We start from the raw sequence: 16,063 nt of genomic DNA, 5'->3' as shown, positions 1-16,063 counted from the left end.
GCACAACAGTCCTCTCTTCAGAGGTCTCTTTCTGGGCCACTCTCCTGCAGTTCCCTTATTGGGAGGGGATGGGCATCCTTCGCCTCTATCTCCTGGGTTTTCTCGTCCCTCCAAATAGTTTACAAAACACTTTGTGGTCTCCCTGACCAGCTCTGAGAGTTCAAGATGCTACTGCTTTCACGGCTGGCCAACCCATCTTCACTCTCCAGATTTTCTGGGCGGATGTCAGAGTCTAGTCTGTGTTCTGCTTCAGTTTTCTCAGGCATAGATCAGCATCTGTCTTTTGTGTTTCCAATTGCAGAAAACACATTTGAAACTCTGAATGAGTCTCTTGAAGACCCTTCACTAGACTTGGGATTAGAAAGTTACTCCTCCCAACTCCAACTTCTCCTAAAGCTGTGGAGGAGACTCAAATTTAGGCCACAGCTCTCTCCACAGAAATCTCTCCATTTATCTCCTCTGACAGCCCTCTCTACTGTTGAATTGAGCAAAATCACAAAACAGGTATTGTTTCTTTTAAAAACCTGCATGGGAAGAGGGCTGTTTCATATTCATAATAGTGTCCTGATATTTACCATGTTTATGCCCCAGTTTCTTTTTTAAATGAAAATTATGTTTATCAGAAGTCACAACTTATTTAAAAACACATCCCACCAACTGGAAAAGAGATCTGCAATGCACACAGCAATTCAAGTTTGGAAATCTGAATACACAAAGAACTTTTCCAAGTAAATATAAAAGAAAGACAAATCCCCCAGTAAAGAAATGGACAAGAGATACGGATAGACAATTTCTGGAACAGGAAACACAAATGTCCGATAAGCACTTGCAGAGATGCTCAAGATCACTAGAAAGAAGTCAATGTAAGTCAAAACTACAATGAGATGCTGGTTTACACCCGTAAGGATGGCGAAAGTACAAAACTTTACGAGGCTAAGTGTGGACAATGAGGACCCCTGGAGAATGGTTTAGTACTGTCTGCTGAAGTGAAAAATGTATGTGCCTTACAACTCTTCCATCCATTTCCAGCTGCAGGAGCCCATGAATGTTCATAGCAGAACTGTTTGTAAAGTAAACATTGCAAGCCATGAACACATCCATTCACAGGAAATAGGATAAACACATTCTGATACATTAATACACTGGAATATTATACAGCAACAAAAATAACTACACTAGAGCTATAAGTTAAACATTTAGCAGCACACTGTTGGGTGGTAGTTGTGCCTCCTGGATCCCTATGGCTTCTGTGGGGGAAAAGGGAGCTAACTGTCCATGACTAGACCCAGGACAAGAACTAGGACCTCTGTGGGGATGGCCTAGGGAGGTAGATATAAGTTGAAAATGAAGAGGAGTTTCCCAACAGGCAAGGCTGGACAAGGACAGAAGAAGCTGCCCTCCAAGGGCAGGTCACTGGAGGTATGTGAGCAGGGGTTGGGCAACTGTTTCATGGGCAGTGTACCAATCAGTGAAAATTAGTAAGTAGTGTAAGGGCGGGGTGGGATTAAGCTGGCCTTTAAGACACCTCTTCCACACCCAGAGGCCCTGTGGTTCTGTGATTCAGTGAGTTTGCAAGGCAAGGTCAAAGAGGACAGGACTGAACTACTAACCAAACTCTGACACATCCATGTGATGGAACACTGCTCACTAATAAACGGGTATGGACCACGGCACATGCAACAATACAGATAAATCTCAAGAACACGCTGAGTGAAAGATGCCTTGCACAAGAGGACACAAACTATGTGATCCCATTTATGTCATGCCTCAGTTTCTGACTTTTTTTTTTAATGGGAGAGTTTTAAGACACCAAGTCATTGATGATAAATAAAGGATACAGATCAAGTACAGGAGGTAATTTATTGGTAAAGAATCATAAGAATTTACATATGGTCCCACATGAAATTTACCTACATTTATATGCATTTTCAGTGAGACTCAATGGTAACAATTCAAGAAGGAATTTTGTGCAAAATGCATTTTCGTATGTTTCCCACTTACATAATTCCATTGATAATACCCAATATAAATTAAAAGAATATCAGAACTCCCCCTTGACTAAACTATTACTAATTCAAAATAACATGCTAGGATTATCACAATAATATATTATCTTATCATAATTACAGTGAGTAGTTTCTTCTTTATCCTTGGTAAGGGCTTGGTATTATAAGTTGTAGTTTAATAACTATAATTTGCCTAGGTTCTGAAAAATATATTGACTGAGTTCACTTTTCACGTTTCATCATCTCCAATGGCAGCACCCTAGTCCAAGCTACTGTCAGCAATCACCTAAATGATCTCACTGTAGACGCTCAGCCTGTCCCCCATTTAGAGGCGTGCTGGTAAACAGTTAACAGTGAGTACTCTGGGAGAGGACAAAGCCCTGATTTATAGAGTTTGCCAATTACTGTGGTGTAAATATGCTCACCATGGCTGAGTGAAAGCTTCCAACATGAGATCACTGAACCTGGAGTTGGAAAGAAATGGTAACAATTTGGTTCTTCCAAGCCAGCTCCATCATACCAATGCCCCCACCACACCCAGTTTGCTCTTTATCAGAAACCGGGACAAAGTTTTCTAAAGAGAAATCTGATTGTGTTACCTGGGCCCTGCTTAAAAATATGTTTTTCGCTCCCACGACCTTTCATTTCTCCGTGTTCCCAGCCATCACAGGATATTTCAACAAGCCCTCTCTCTGCTGCTAAGTACCTCCTTTGCATTTTCACTTAGTTAACTAATATCCTCCATATCTTAGCTCAAGTGTCACTTCCTCAGGGAAGTTTTCCGTGACTCTCTTGGCCAGGTTAAAGCCCCTTACTATAAGTCCTTGTAACATGATATACATATACCTCTATATTATAGCCATTGTCACTTCCACAATCTTGCATTGTTGCAATTAATCAATCAATGTGTGTCTTGACTTGACTACACTCTAAGTTTCATGAGAGACAGCACCTGCTTTTCAACTCAAAATGCCCAGCCCTAAGCACAGTGCCAAGAACAAAGCAAACACTCAAGAACTATCTATTTTTTATGGATTAAATTAATGAATACATGTCTATTTAAAAGGATAAATGAATATGTTCCCCTGAAATTTGTAAAGGAGAGTTGGAAACTAGCTGATAATAGAATCATTTGAAGTGTCCAGCACAACTAGAGTTTGTGTAACAACTTTATAGCTGACATTAGAGAGTACTTAAACTTTTCCAATTTTAATATACATACATTATTCATTTATTATAAAACTAAATAAAAAGAGCTGATAGAACTTTAAACTTATATTCTTAAGCATTCTCTAAGAATAAAATAGGTTAGTTTTAGCCATTCTTAAGAAATAAGACATTCTATACTAAATGATAGCATCCGTGACCTTTCGGAAGCAGCTCCATGAAACTTCCTCAGGTCAACCACATGAATCACTACATGGAGACCTTGAAACTTGGACTGAATGACAAAATGTTTAGGTAATGCTTCATTTCCATAAAATGAAACAATAGATCACATTATTAGGAAGTTTAGATCTCTCTCTATAAAATAAAATAAAAACACAGAAACGGACAAAGAAGCAACAGAATAATTTCTCTTTCCCTTTCACCTCTACATTTCCAAATTTACAATTGTCCATAAAATCCCTTTATTTCAGATATTCAGCCATGGTGTGTACAAACAGAGTGTATACATTTCAAAAACATATTTCTACAAAAAGCACAAAATAAAATCCATAACCAAGCATGGAAGCAGTATTCTTCCATTCTGTTCAGATTTTGAATTGTTCGTGAGGTGCTCATTTGCTCACATCTGATTTGAAAACTGTTTAGGTTTGAGTAACATGCTAAATGTGACTGGATATATGGACATACATTTTTAATATTAGGATTTTTTTAATTTATAAAGCTTCATACTCATAGTTTGATCACAACTTCTATGCTTATGGTCAAATATTTGGAAATTGTATAATTTTACTGGATTACAGGGATTTTTTCTATTTTTCCAACAAATTTATCCTTTCCATGGTATTCTGAGCTACCTGTTAGACCAGACTGAAAAGTAAAGTAAAACCCACACCTTCGTTTTCTGAATTAAGGGAAACTTTAGATATGAAAATGAGAGACAAGCTCTGACTCTCTCCCACTATAATGCTCAGAATGTAGCTTTCCTTCTTAAAGATTTAGGTATTTCCTCCCTATCACTTGCTATGCTGAAAAATTTATACTTCATCCCTAATAGGAATTCATAATTGCTATTTTTTCTTATTACAATAAATATATCTAAAATTGATAAATACATGAGAATATTTAAAAATAGTCAAATATAGAATATTTATTAATCACCCGAATATGACTAAAAGTTGGTAAGATAATATAAGTATTTCAGTCATAAAATGTCTCTTACACTCTAAAATGATATATCGATACAATGGTATATTTAAAACCAATATTCTGGGTTTACTTTCATAAATGTATACTGATACCTCAATAAACCTGACTTAACTTTAAACAATCATATGCCCGGCGAAAATCTACTCCTTACATTGGAGAAAAAGCATCTGTTGCTTTTGTACTGTGATTTACCTTTTTAAGTGCATGTTTTACCTCTTCACCTAATTACAACAGCATCAAAATACATTATCTTACATATTCTTTTGTTATGTACAATCTTATGTATTCTAAAGCCCATATACTAAGATTATTGCAGTTCCTCCTAGCAAGATTTGATGAGTTCTAAATTACATGGACTCTGTTGAGTCCTATGTTTCAAACTCTCAATTGTTTACAAATTCATCATGTGAAGTGTGTAAAATTTGAGATAAAAATTTACTTAAAGGAATAATTCCATCCTGAATTTGAAGGGAATATTAAGTATCCAAAGACAATGTCTCAACATATAGCATTCTAATATCTTAGTATTATATTGGTGGGTTATTAATTTTCCTAATGAGAAATCCAAAATACACAAAACGAATACTACAGGCCTCTAGTAACTCCATCTATAAAAATGTGACATGTTTATTTACCTAATATATATGTTGTAAAAAATTACAAAAATTTTATATTCTTGCCTTCATATTTTGTTTTAGGCATTGCATTATAAGATAGATAAAGTAACTCCCACATTAAAAAGAAACAAACTATGGTTAAGAAAGCATCAAAAACTAGCCCGAGGCCTGAATTCCTGTCAAGTAATACTGCCTCTCAATAGCACAGCTGGATCAAATAATATGAAATAAAATTAAATAGGTGAGAAGTCATTTAAAACAAGAAATGACGATACACATGATTGTATTTTAATGTAGTATTTCAAAGTCCATAGTTTCAACATAATAAAGAATTCTGACTTTTAAAACTAATGGTGCTAATATTACTACCTATATTGAGTATTCATTGTTTTGACTTCTTAGCATCATATCTGCCTTCTTTTTCCAACATCACCCATCTTTCGAGTGTGGACTCACCTTTTCCCTCTCATCTCCACCCTCTGCTCCAGAGTTTGTCAAGTAACCTGGTTCGAGCCAATCAATCATCAAATATTCCTAGATACAGTGATTGCTTCAGCATAGTCATGTCAAACAATCTAAGCTGGTCAAAGCCAATGACACTCAAATATCGGGCTCTTTTTGATTAAAGGGAACGAGAAACCATTTTTTTCCACTGGATTTGTTGAAAAGATAAAAACCCATCTCAGTACCTGCTGAAGGCAGTAATGTCACTAGAGGAACCTCTCTGAAAATGGAAACTACAGATCAGAAAGCAGAGCAAAGAGATGCAGATGGAGAAAATAACCCTCCTTGGCATTGTCTGAGTACCAGACTCAACCATACTTGAGGAAATTTCTACCTCTATACTTTCAATGACATGAGCCAGTAACAACCATCACCCTTGATTTTTTTGAAATCATTGTACATCGGGGCTTCTCTCATTGGCAAACAAGAGTTTTGAATTAATCACTACATCTGAACTGTGTTCTTGCCACATGGTCATACCGATCATTTAATTCTCAAAGCAGTGGTGTGAGGTATGGAGGGCATATGTAATCTCCATTTGATAGATGACCACTATTGGAATGGCTTTATTAAGACCTCATTGAATATACCTGTTAGAAAAAGTTTTAAAATATAAGAAGTGTATGCCTTCCTGGTCAGCTCAAATGGTAAGAAAAATATAACAGAGACGTTAATCAAGGAATCAATAAATAATTGAATGTGAGATGTGAGGAAAAAACATATCAAGATTTTAAGAAGAGAAAAATAATGCTCGCTTTACATAAATATGGAAATCAAAAGGAATGAAAAGCTTGAGGGGGCTAGAAGGGTCATTAATTTGGTTTAAACATACTTAGTAAAATATTCTGGTAGGACACCTAGTTAGGCAAGCCCAGTCAAGAACTTTATATATTAGATTTGCATTAAGAAGAGCCTTCAGGAGAAGAATATATATCTGTAAATCATCAGTAATGTTGGTAGTTGAAGCTATGGAAGGGGCTACATAACTAACACTTTTATGGATTTTTAGACTTCAGGTCCTTTAACAACATAATTTCACATAACACTAACAATGACCCTGTAAAGATGGTGATATCACCCCATTTTTTCTGACAGATGTAGAAAAAAAAAGACAAAGAGTTTAAGTAAAATGTCTCCAATTTCCACCTAATATGTAGAAAAGTTAAGATTTTAATCAAGATCTCTCTGACTCAGAAAAACAAAAACAATAACAAAACCTATAGAAATGAATGAATGATCCCATTGAGGGAGAGTGTTTAAATGAGAAAGTAGATTCAGAGAATACAGAGGAGTATCAGAGTGAATGTACGGTAACAGGAAGAAAAAGAACAGCCAGTTAACAAATGCTGTCTATTTCAATCTATACCTCAGAATAAAGAAGAATGAATATTTATAAAGTATCTAAGACTGGAAAAAAGACATTTTATGTAAACAAATAATACTATTCGCCGGTTTTGAATAGAGTCACTGAAAGATAATTAAGAGAATTTAAGATCCAATTTACAAATATAAACATACATACACTGCAAAAAATGCATTTGAGTTTTCGAATATAATTCAATTGGCACATATGAGAAGTAATTTTCTTCCTAGTAGACAAAAAAGACTTTTGGAACCGAAAAATTAGACTATATTAAGAGTAGTTGAATTGTTTTCACTTTTAGCTTGTATTAAAACTGAATTACAATCATTACTTTCTGAATTGGTTAGTATTTCTTTCCTCTGTGATGAGAATATTAATACTATCTTCATGCCATCAAATATACGCATTGCTCTATTTGACTTTGACATTACCAAATGTAACATTAAGGGATTTTCTAATTGATTTTCACAAAGAGTATCAGACACTATCATGTTCCAGGAAATTCAGTCTTAGCAGCTTATCCAGTAGAAAGACATCAAGAAACAAATAAGTATGATACAGTTAATCTAATGGGGGAAAATGGTAGGTACTACAAGGTAACTCCTACTGCAGCCAGCAATCCTTGGCAACACCATACATCTCCTAGTCTCCTACCCAAGACCTTAAAGCAAGCATGGCACTACTTTGACTGGAAAATCATCAGTAGGTTTTCCCTTTTAATTTAATTCATACATAACTAGAAATAATCCTAGCTTATTTGATATTTTAAGTCCATGTACCTTACATTTGCTATTATGAATTTAATTATTTGGCCATTATAAGAAAAAAAATCTATTATTTATTCAATATAAGATCAAATTTAAATTTAAATGAAGCTTGATCGTTTACATGGAAAAAATATGGAAACATTAAATAGTATAAAGTTAAAAATAACTTTCATTCCTTATAAAGTACAAACCAACTTAAGGCTAAGAAATTTATATTAAAAGTGATATTTTAGACCATTAAAGACTACAACTATAAAATAAGGAATCCAAGAACAGTACATCCATAATCACAGTGTTAAGGAAATGAAGTGCTTCAGTCTACTTACTCACATCACTGAGATGAGGTAACAAAATGAAACTGGAAAGGCATAGAGTTCAAACACACAATGTCAGAAGACAGAAGTTATTCATTGAGGCATTATTAGGATAATTTGATTTTTTTTAAATGTGCAAAATTTACTTCTGTTCTCTCAATATACTAATTTAATACATTCATTATAAAGCACAATTTTTGAGTGATCAAATTCTGATCAGTCATCTAACTAGTAAGTTTTACAAAACTCTGAAAAATCACATGAACAACTTACTGTTTCGAAGGCTCAGGAAATTTTAGTTCTTCTCTTTTCTTCATATCTATTGTTGGGTCCATAGGAGTGAGAACTACAGCAGCACATGAGACCACAGAGTGGTATGAATCTTCCCGGCAAACTGTTTTATTAGAAATAATAATTGTAAATGTCACCATTATTTCTTGACCGTTCTCTGTTTTTCTCTTTTTTATTTTCAGTCAAATGAAAGATAATTCAACTAAAATATTAATTGCCATTAAATTATCTTTAATTATCATTTTCTAGTCTGTCTTTCCACTCACTAGCTGTATGACCTTAGGCACCTCTGTTTTCTTTTTTTTTAAGCCACACAGTGGAAAAGGTGTTGCCCACACTTTATAATCCTTCATTTAAAAAAAAGCTTTTCATTGAAGAATAAGAGGTGCACTAATTACACACAGTTAATCTCCACAAATCACTACACAAATAAGAGATGTTCATCATGACCAGTGACACACACATTGCTTCTTTCAAAGTCTGTCAAGGATTGGTCACTATGCATCTGTTAATCAGTTTTAGCAAAGACATCAAAGTGTATAACTGCATTGCTTCCTTCTCTCCCAGTGTTAAACCCATGTGACATTTTACAAAAATGGATAACCTAATGAAGGAATTTGCCAAAAGAAATGAAAGTGCAGCAAAGAAATAAAAACTGATAGTACTGGAAGTGATATTTGAATTGATTACAAATGAACGACAAATAATCACTGATCTAAGTACTCATTTCAAGAACCATGACTGGGACAACAATGTAGAAAGTGGCAAATAATAAAGATGACAGCACACATTAGTGAAAGACGGTACGAAAAATACAACAGGACCATGCAAGTCACCGAGAAGCGTGGGCCCATGATCTCAAAGAGAAAGAGGTGTAAGAAATGATCCCAACGTTCTGCAATTTTCCCCTAAAAGTATCTGCTGAATTATTAATCTGCTTAGCATGAGAGTCTCAGACAAAACAGATGACCGCTAAAAGCAGAGCTGAATTTAAAACACTCTTGTGGCACTCAAGAGGCAAAGATTACTGCGCAGTATGTGTCAAAGAGGCGGGGCAGTGGTTTCCTCATCATCTCTCCAGTGCCATCAAACAGATTTTTTTTAAATTTATTTTTCTCTACTTATTCTTGGCATGAGCTTTGAGTCTAAAACAAACAGATCCTTCACAGCTGGGAGAAGAAAACTCTATTAGATTTTAAATTTCCACGGTTGCCTTAAACACTGCTAATGAGGAAACAGACCAAGAAGAAGAATTACTGATTCATTTCCCAGGGACAGCATTCACTTATTCAATAAATATTGAGCGAACTAACTGGTATGTTCCAAGAAATATGCTGAATGGTAGGATTCTCCTGTGGACAAGAAAGAAATGTCCTCCCTTCCCCCAAGTTTTAATGAAGTTTTAATTTATTCTAGAGATATTTCTCAAATATTAGGGCAAAAAACTTCTGACCAGATGAAAACATGTACCTAGATCTCTATGAGGGAAAACAGAGCTAAGTTGTTTATTTTTTTAAAGGAAAAGAGAATGAACAGGGAAAATGCTCTAAGTAAACAACATTTTTCTTTTCAAAAATAGGGATCATTTGTTTACTTAAGGTAATATGAGTATTAATACTTAATTTTTATGATGCAGAGGTTGAAACAATTGACATTGAATTCAAAGGTACCGCAGTTAGAAAAAAATCAATGACTACGTCCATAAGAAAATAAGCCCCTTTAATTTTTACATGATGAAAGTGACAATGAATGGACCTGTCTAAAGATGGATGGTTGGGAGCTCCATGTAAGTGACTGAGTTTTTATATTAAGCTGAAATTAAATCACACTCAAGTTTTAATATCTTTAAATTGCATTTATCACAAAATACAAGAATTAGTGTAATAAATGTAAGTTAGGCAAATAAGTAATAGAGAATTTATAACTTCAAAAGAAGTGAATGGTATAAGAAAAGGGAAATACAGATTTTTCAAAACAAAGAATATGCCTAGGCTGTCCTTTCTGAGGCAGAAAGAAAAAAAGAAATAAAAGAAACCTTAGCAATATATCACTGAGAAGAGAAAGGATTTCTGAGAGTCAAGAGTAATGGGTATTCATGTGATCACTATATTCTGATATATCAGAAGTTGTTCTTCCAAACCATGGTCCACATTTAAAAAGTAAATCATAACCTTCTATCACAGTGGCCATGATTTGAACTACTCTGTAGAGTAATTTGGTTATCATAGGAGTTGTTGAATATTATTATCATATTTTACCATGCCATGAATGCATATATTACTTTTGAAGAATCATAGGAATATTACTAACTAAAGGGGAAAACACTGTATTTGCCATTAAAAGAAACCTTTATGATACAGCTTAAAAGGAAATTTCAAGTTTGAAGAAGACCTCCAAAGTTAGTGGATTTTAAACATTTGCATTTTAGGAAAAGATCATAAACTTTTGTTGCCCTTGAGCATTTTACAAAAGGATATGGATGTCAGTGAGAAAGGAGAGTCTATATATCAAAATGGTATTTATTTAATTTCCCTGACAAAACGCCTTACAAATTTCTATTTAAGAAGAGAGAAATTTAAATATTTCTGATACAAATATTGAATTACTGCTAGACTCTGAAAGGAGATTATACTATAAGATCAATGAAAGTAAAATGCAAATCATAATTGTTAGCCAACATAAGTCTCTACCTTACCACTTCGCTAATAAGGCAATGAGTACATTTTTAAACATGTTAGAGATACAAGAAGAAAACAATACACAATTTTTATGGAATAGTATTGCTCATGTTTTTTCACACTTGTAGGATTAAGCAGACAAATTGTTACAAAAAGTATTGGAGTAAGATAAGTTAAAATGGTTTGCTAATTATGTTGAACTTGATGAAATAAGGCCAATTTTTCTCATATTTGAGAAAAATTGCTTATATACTATACCATTTTAAAGGTAAACATATAAAAATTACTGCAGGAGTTAAAGTTTGGGTTATTCAACAGCAGGTGATTTCATTTTCTTCTTTAGAGTCTTTAGTGTTTTCCAAATTTCCTATAGTGATCTTTTCTTACTTTTATAAACAGGAACAATAAAACATGCGTTAAAATAATCATGAGAACAGAGTAGATGAACAGATGTGTGAAATACTGATTTTGGCCTCAAAACAGTATAACTTCTTGAAACTCCGTCAGGAAAACTATTTTTCTAATTTAGCCAGATTAAACTTAATCTCATTTTCGGAATATTTTCTCCTTCGTTCCCCTTACCCCCCCACAAAAGATCACTTTTTCAGAACACATTGTAAATGACTAGACTAGTTGATCATTCTAAAACTATTAAACGGACAATACTTATTTCATAGATTCCCTTCAAATCCATCTATTACCATACAACCAGGGGCTTTTGATTTTTTAATCTAAGGGATTGAATCGTGGTGGCATGCTTAGGGGCTGTCAAAATTGTAGGAACCCTGGCTTGAGGCAAGGATGATGTCTGTACTTTCCAAATTACATCAAGTATAAATGGTTCACCATTCATAAGATTTAACTCATGATGGGAAAAATTGGCTTTAGGAGAAAGCAGAAAATGAAACAAACAGGAACTCCCAACTCTTAATTACTCACATTATTTAATTGTACTTATAAAGTTAGCTTTAAAAATGTATGAAAACTTTATTAACTTCTAAATTTTAAAAAGGAACAGCAGATAATTATTTCATAATGTAACTTAAAAAGCATGAGCCAGTGTCAAGGCACTGCATATTCAAGTAGGTTTCCAGCATCCACGAGTTGAAAAAAATCAACACATTTTCCACTATTGCTTCCAACCAAAGATGCAAATAATAATTTGAGGCACTAACCTACAAATTTATATGCTTAATTTGCTCTTCTGTGAAAAGAATTGTTGTTGTAAACGTACTTCATGAAGTGCAAACAATTCCATCACAGGCTTCTAATACTAGGAATATCAGAGGACAGCTGACTGAAAAATTAGAGTCCCCATTTCTTTCTGGACAGATAGAGCCTTTTTGCCAAGATTGGGGTCACTAATTGGGGCATTCTGAGAAGCTTGCACATAGAACTACTAGGAGTACATCCAGAGGAAGTCGGTTGTCAGCAACCATAAGTTACTATGAAAAGAATGATTCCAATGTGACAAACTGACAATTGACTATGAGATTGCACAAGTAGGGTTTTACAATGAAGGAAAATGCTTGAGAGTCACAAGAATTACTTATACTAAGTTTTTGTTCTAAGCGCTGCTCTCACTTATTTCTAGGTAGAGTATATGAACACTAAAAATGATCAAACCTACTGGACCCCTAAGCCCAAAATCTGTAAAACTTGGGACAGAGTAGAAATCATGTCTAGGTTTAACACTGAGAAGTCTGACTTTGCCATGTAGCCTTGTATTACAAGGCTACATGTAGCCATGTAGCCTTGTATTATACCACAAAGAATATGCTATTACATGAAATGACTCGCCATTATTACAAAATGTTTCTTTCACACTCATAATAAACTGAGATGCAAAACCTGAACATTGAAATTTTAAGTTTCTCTTTCTCTCCAGTTTTATATATCAAAAGTATTTCATTTAGTCTTTCAATTTATAAAATCAATTTTAAAGCACCCAAAAGCAATATATTTTAATAAATGTTCACAAAAATGCAAAAGATTTATTAGGAGAGGCATGTTTCTTTTTCATGCAAAATTAAAACATTCAAATTACTGAAGGTTCCTAGAGCACAGTTAACTTATAAGTATCACTTATAAGTATTATACATTTGAAGTCCTGACTAACTCATCAGAATAGTTTACTATCAATGAGCAAATTTTAAGCTTAAAAGAAAAGAATTTGCTTTATGACTTGGAAGTGTTCACTTTTCTACTTTTTCCAAATATCCAGGATCCATGTATTTACCATATAACAACCCACCAGTAAAGCTTAACTCACCGAAAGGCTAACATTTGTTTAACGAATGCTTAAAGAACATTATGTGGGACTTCCCTGGTGGTGCAGTGGTTAAGAATCCATCTGCCAATGCAGGAGACACGGGTTCGAGCCCTGGTCTGGGAAGATCCCACATGCCACAGAGCACCTAAGCCCATGCATCACAACTACTGAGCCTGTGCTCTAGAGCCCACGAGCCACAACTACAGAGCCCACGTGCCACAACTACGGAATCCCGCACACCTAGAGCCCATGCTCCGCAACAAAAGAAGTCACTGCAATGGGAAGCCAGTGCACCACAAGGAAGAGTAGCCCCTACTCACCTCAACTAGAGAAAGCCCACGCACAGCAACAGAGACCCAACACAGACAAAAATAAATAAATAAATTTTTAAAAATAAAAAAATTAAAAAAAAAAACATTATGTGGTAGGCTTAGTTCTGTGTATTAACTGTGACTTTATGCTTAGAGTATTGTCTTTACCCCTCAGGAAAAGTCTATACACTAAGTACTATTATTATCCCCATTTGTGCACTGTTCAAGATCACACAGCTAGGGACGAGCAAACCCAGAATCCAATCAATACGCCTCTAGTCCCCATGGCACTGACCATACTTCATGCTGATTCTCATTGAAATAAAATTCATCAAGTGTTCTGAAATAGAGTAAATTTAATAGTTGACCGTTTTCAATCATGTTTCTATTCAATCATATTCTTACATCTGAATTCTTTATCCTAAGAAAACTGTATAATCATTAGGCAATTTGCCTCAGGACAGAATTTTGACTCATCATACAAATGCTCTAGCTCCAAACTCTGCCCTTCAAAATGACCGACAACAATTGTTTTACTATTACTCCACTGGAGAACGAGTGCCTAGTGTCAAGGTGAAATCCACCATTAGATACATTTATCTATGATAAAGAAAGACATGTAATTTAGAAAAAATTATTTTTTCTAAATTATTTGTAATAGCTGCTGTTGATTTTTCTTGCCCAGCATGTTATAGGGCTTTGAGATACATTAATGAATTTAAATGACAGAAATACATGCTTTTGTGGAACACATATCTTCCAATGGAATCGATTCTCACATCAAATTTACCTCTCTGTAGTTTTTTCTTAACAGTAAAATATGAATAATAGTATCTTCTTAGGTTGTTCTGAGGATGAAATGAATTAATGCCTGTGAAGTGCTAGGATAATGCTAGAGAAACGGTAAAGAAGTTTTAAAATGTTACCACATATTATTACTTATAACTGACGACTTTTGATTTTTTTTTGATACATCAGACTCCAGTTATTCAATCAAACACTCATCTAGATGTGCTGTGAAGATGTTTTGTAGATATGCTTACAGTCCATTACAGTTGACTTTAAGTAAGGGAGACTATGGTAGATAATCTGGGTGGGCCTTATTCAAATGGCAGTTGAAAAGCCTTAAGAGCAATTGAGGCTTCTTGATGAAGTTTCAAATTCTGCCCATGTCAAAAATTCCAGCCTGCCCTTCCTGACGGTGTCCTCTCCGGGTTTTGCTCTTGCCCAGCCAGTGCCCACAATCACATCAGCCAGTCTACCGGTTCTGTTTCTCTGGCTGAGGAATACACCAGTCAACAGAGGCATTTTGGTATTACATTCGATTTTTGGTGAACCTCTAAATATTTTCTTTGAAGTAACGTCCTTAACACAGTGCTTATAAAAGGCTCTTCTCATGAAATAAGAATAGTCCAGAATTGAAAGAGAAATTGAAAAGAGGCAGATAAAACGCAAGTCATTGTATCATGACTATGAATAAACACACATTCCGCAAAAGCAGGTCCACATATTCATTACATTAGTGGCATTCACTGAGCTATACCATGTCTATGCATTGTAATAGGTCCTGGACTGATAAAGATAAAAGACAAAGCATTTGCCAAGGTGTTAACGTAGTGCAGTTGGAAAATAATACCGTATGGGACGTGCTAACATAGAAGCCAGCCAGGTAAAGTAATCAGCAGGATTGTAATAGTAGTATTGCTGCTATCTTGTTCACTCCTTGTTACTTAGTTCTTACTTATATATAACTTATATATTATGGATATATAATACAAAGAAGCTCTTAATAAATATTTGTCCAGTGAATGAGAGATAAAGAAAAATGAAGTGAGGCATTAGGGAAAAGAAAAGATGCTAGCCAAGCACAGAGAAAAGTGCTAAAAAGCGATGATATATGAGAAAATGTTATATGTCTTGAAAAATTCAAATAATTCAATGTGGCAGGGGCCTAGACGAGAGCAAGAAGTTGCCGAACAGAGATGTAGATTATTGCCAATACCTTAAGGACCTTATAAGCATCTCTAAAATATTATTAATATCTGATTCTGAAGTTAATGAAGATGTGCTACGAATCATTTCAACATGATCAGCTTTAAAAGTAGCCTGGGCAATATCTAAGTACAGGAGCAAGACAGGGTGAGACCACGGACAATGCTACTGAAATAAACAAAGTGAGAAATGGTGAGGACTTCCAGTCACTGGGAGCAGCAGTGCCATGGAAAAGAATGAAAAAATTAAGGCTGCAGAGTATTCAGAAATTTTAAACTTCTACTTCAAAAACATAATCACAGTTTATATTTACTTGCTCCTTTATTAAAATGAAACACAATTCTCGGTATACTACAAAAAGGAAAATATAGTGAAAGCATGGATGGATGAGAAAAAAGAATTGGCAAAGCCAGAGAAAAGACCTGCAAAATTTAGAGGTAACTTAAATAATAATTAAAATTTAAAAAAATATCTTGTACAACCATATTGTTTGAGGATAATATCATCTTTTAAAGATATTTTTAAAGATCTGAAAGAACTGCACAGAAATTGATAATATCCTGAAGTAAAAA

The 16,063-nt window shown here is 34.6% G+C and overlaps 1 protein-coding gene across 13 annotated transcripts in view; it reads right to left on the bottom strand.

Moving 5' to 3' along the window:
- The window catches only part of CCSER1 (coiled-coil serine rich protein 1), a 1,267,249-nt gene that overhangs the window by 942,100 nt on the left and 309,086 nt on the right, over window positions 1-16,063 (bottom strand). For all 13 annotated transcript variants that reach the window (XR_010840963.1, XM_067035510.1, XM_059067337.2 and 10 more), the window contains exon 5: window positions 8,221-8,341. Coding sequence is in view for 12 of the 13 variants with exons in the window: in XM_067035510.1 (XP_066891611.1) it covers window positions 8,221-8,341 (121 nt within the window). In the remaining variant the exon portion in view is untranslated. The remainder of the gene's footprint in view (window positions 1-8,220; window positions 8,342-16,063) is intronic.

This window comes from Kogia breviceps, chromosome 6 (assembly GCF_026419965.1).
Source record: "Kogia breviceps isolate mKogBre1 chromosome 6, mKogBre1 haplotype 1, whole genome shotgun sequence".
In the NCBI taxonomy this organism is placed as follows: domain Eukaryota; kingdom Metazoa; phylum Chordata; class Mammalia; order Artiodactyla; family Physeteridae; genus Kogia; species Kogia breviceps.
This window is presented reverse-complemented; position numbering and strand designations above follow the sequence as displayed.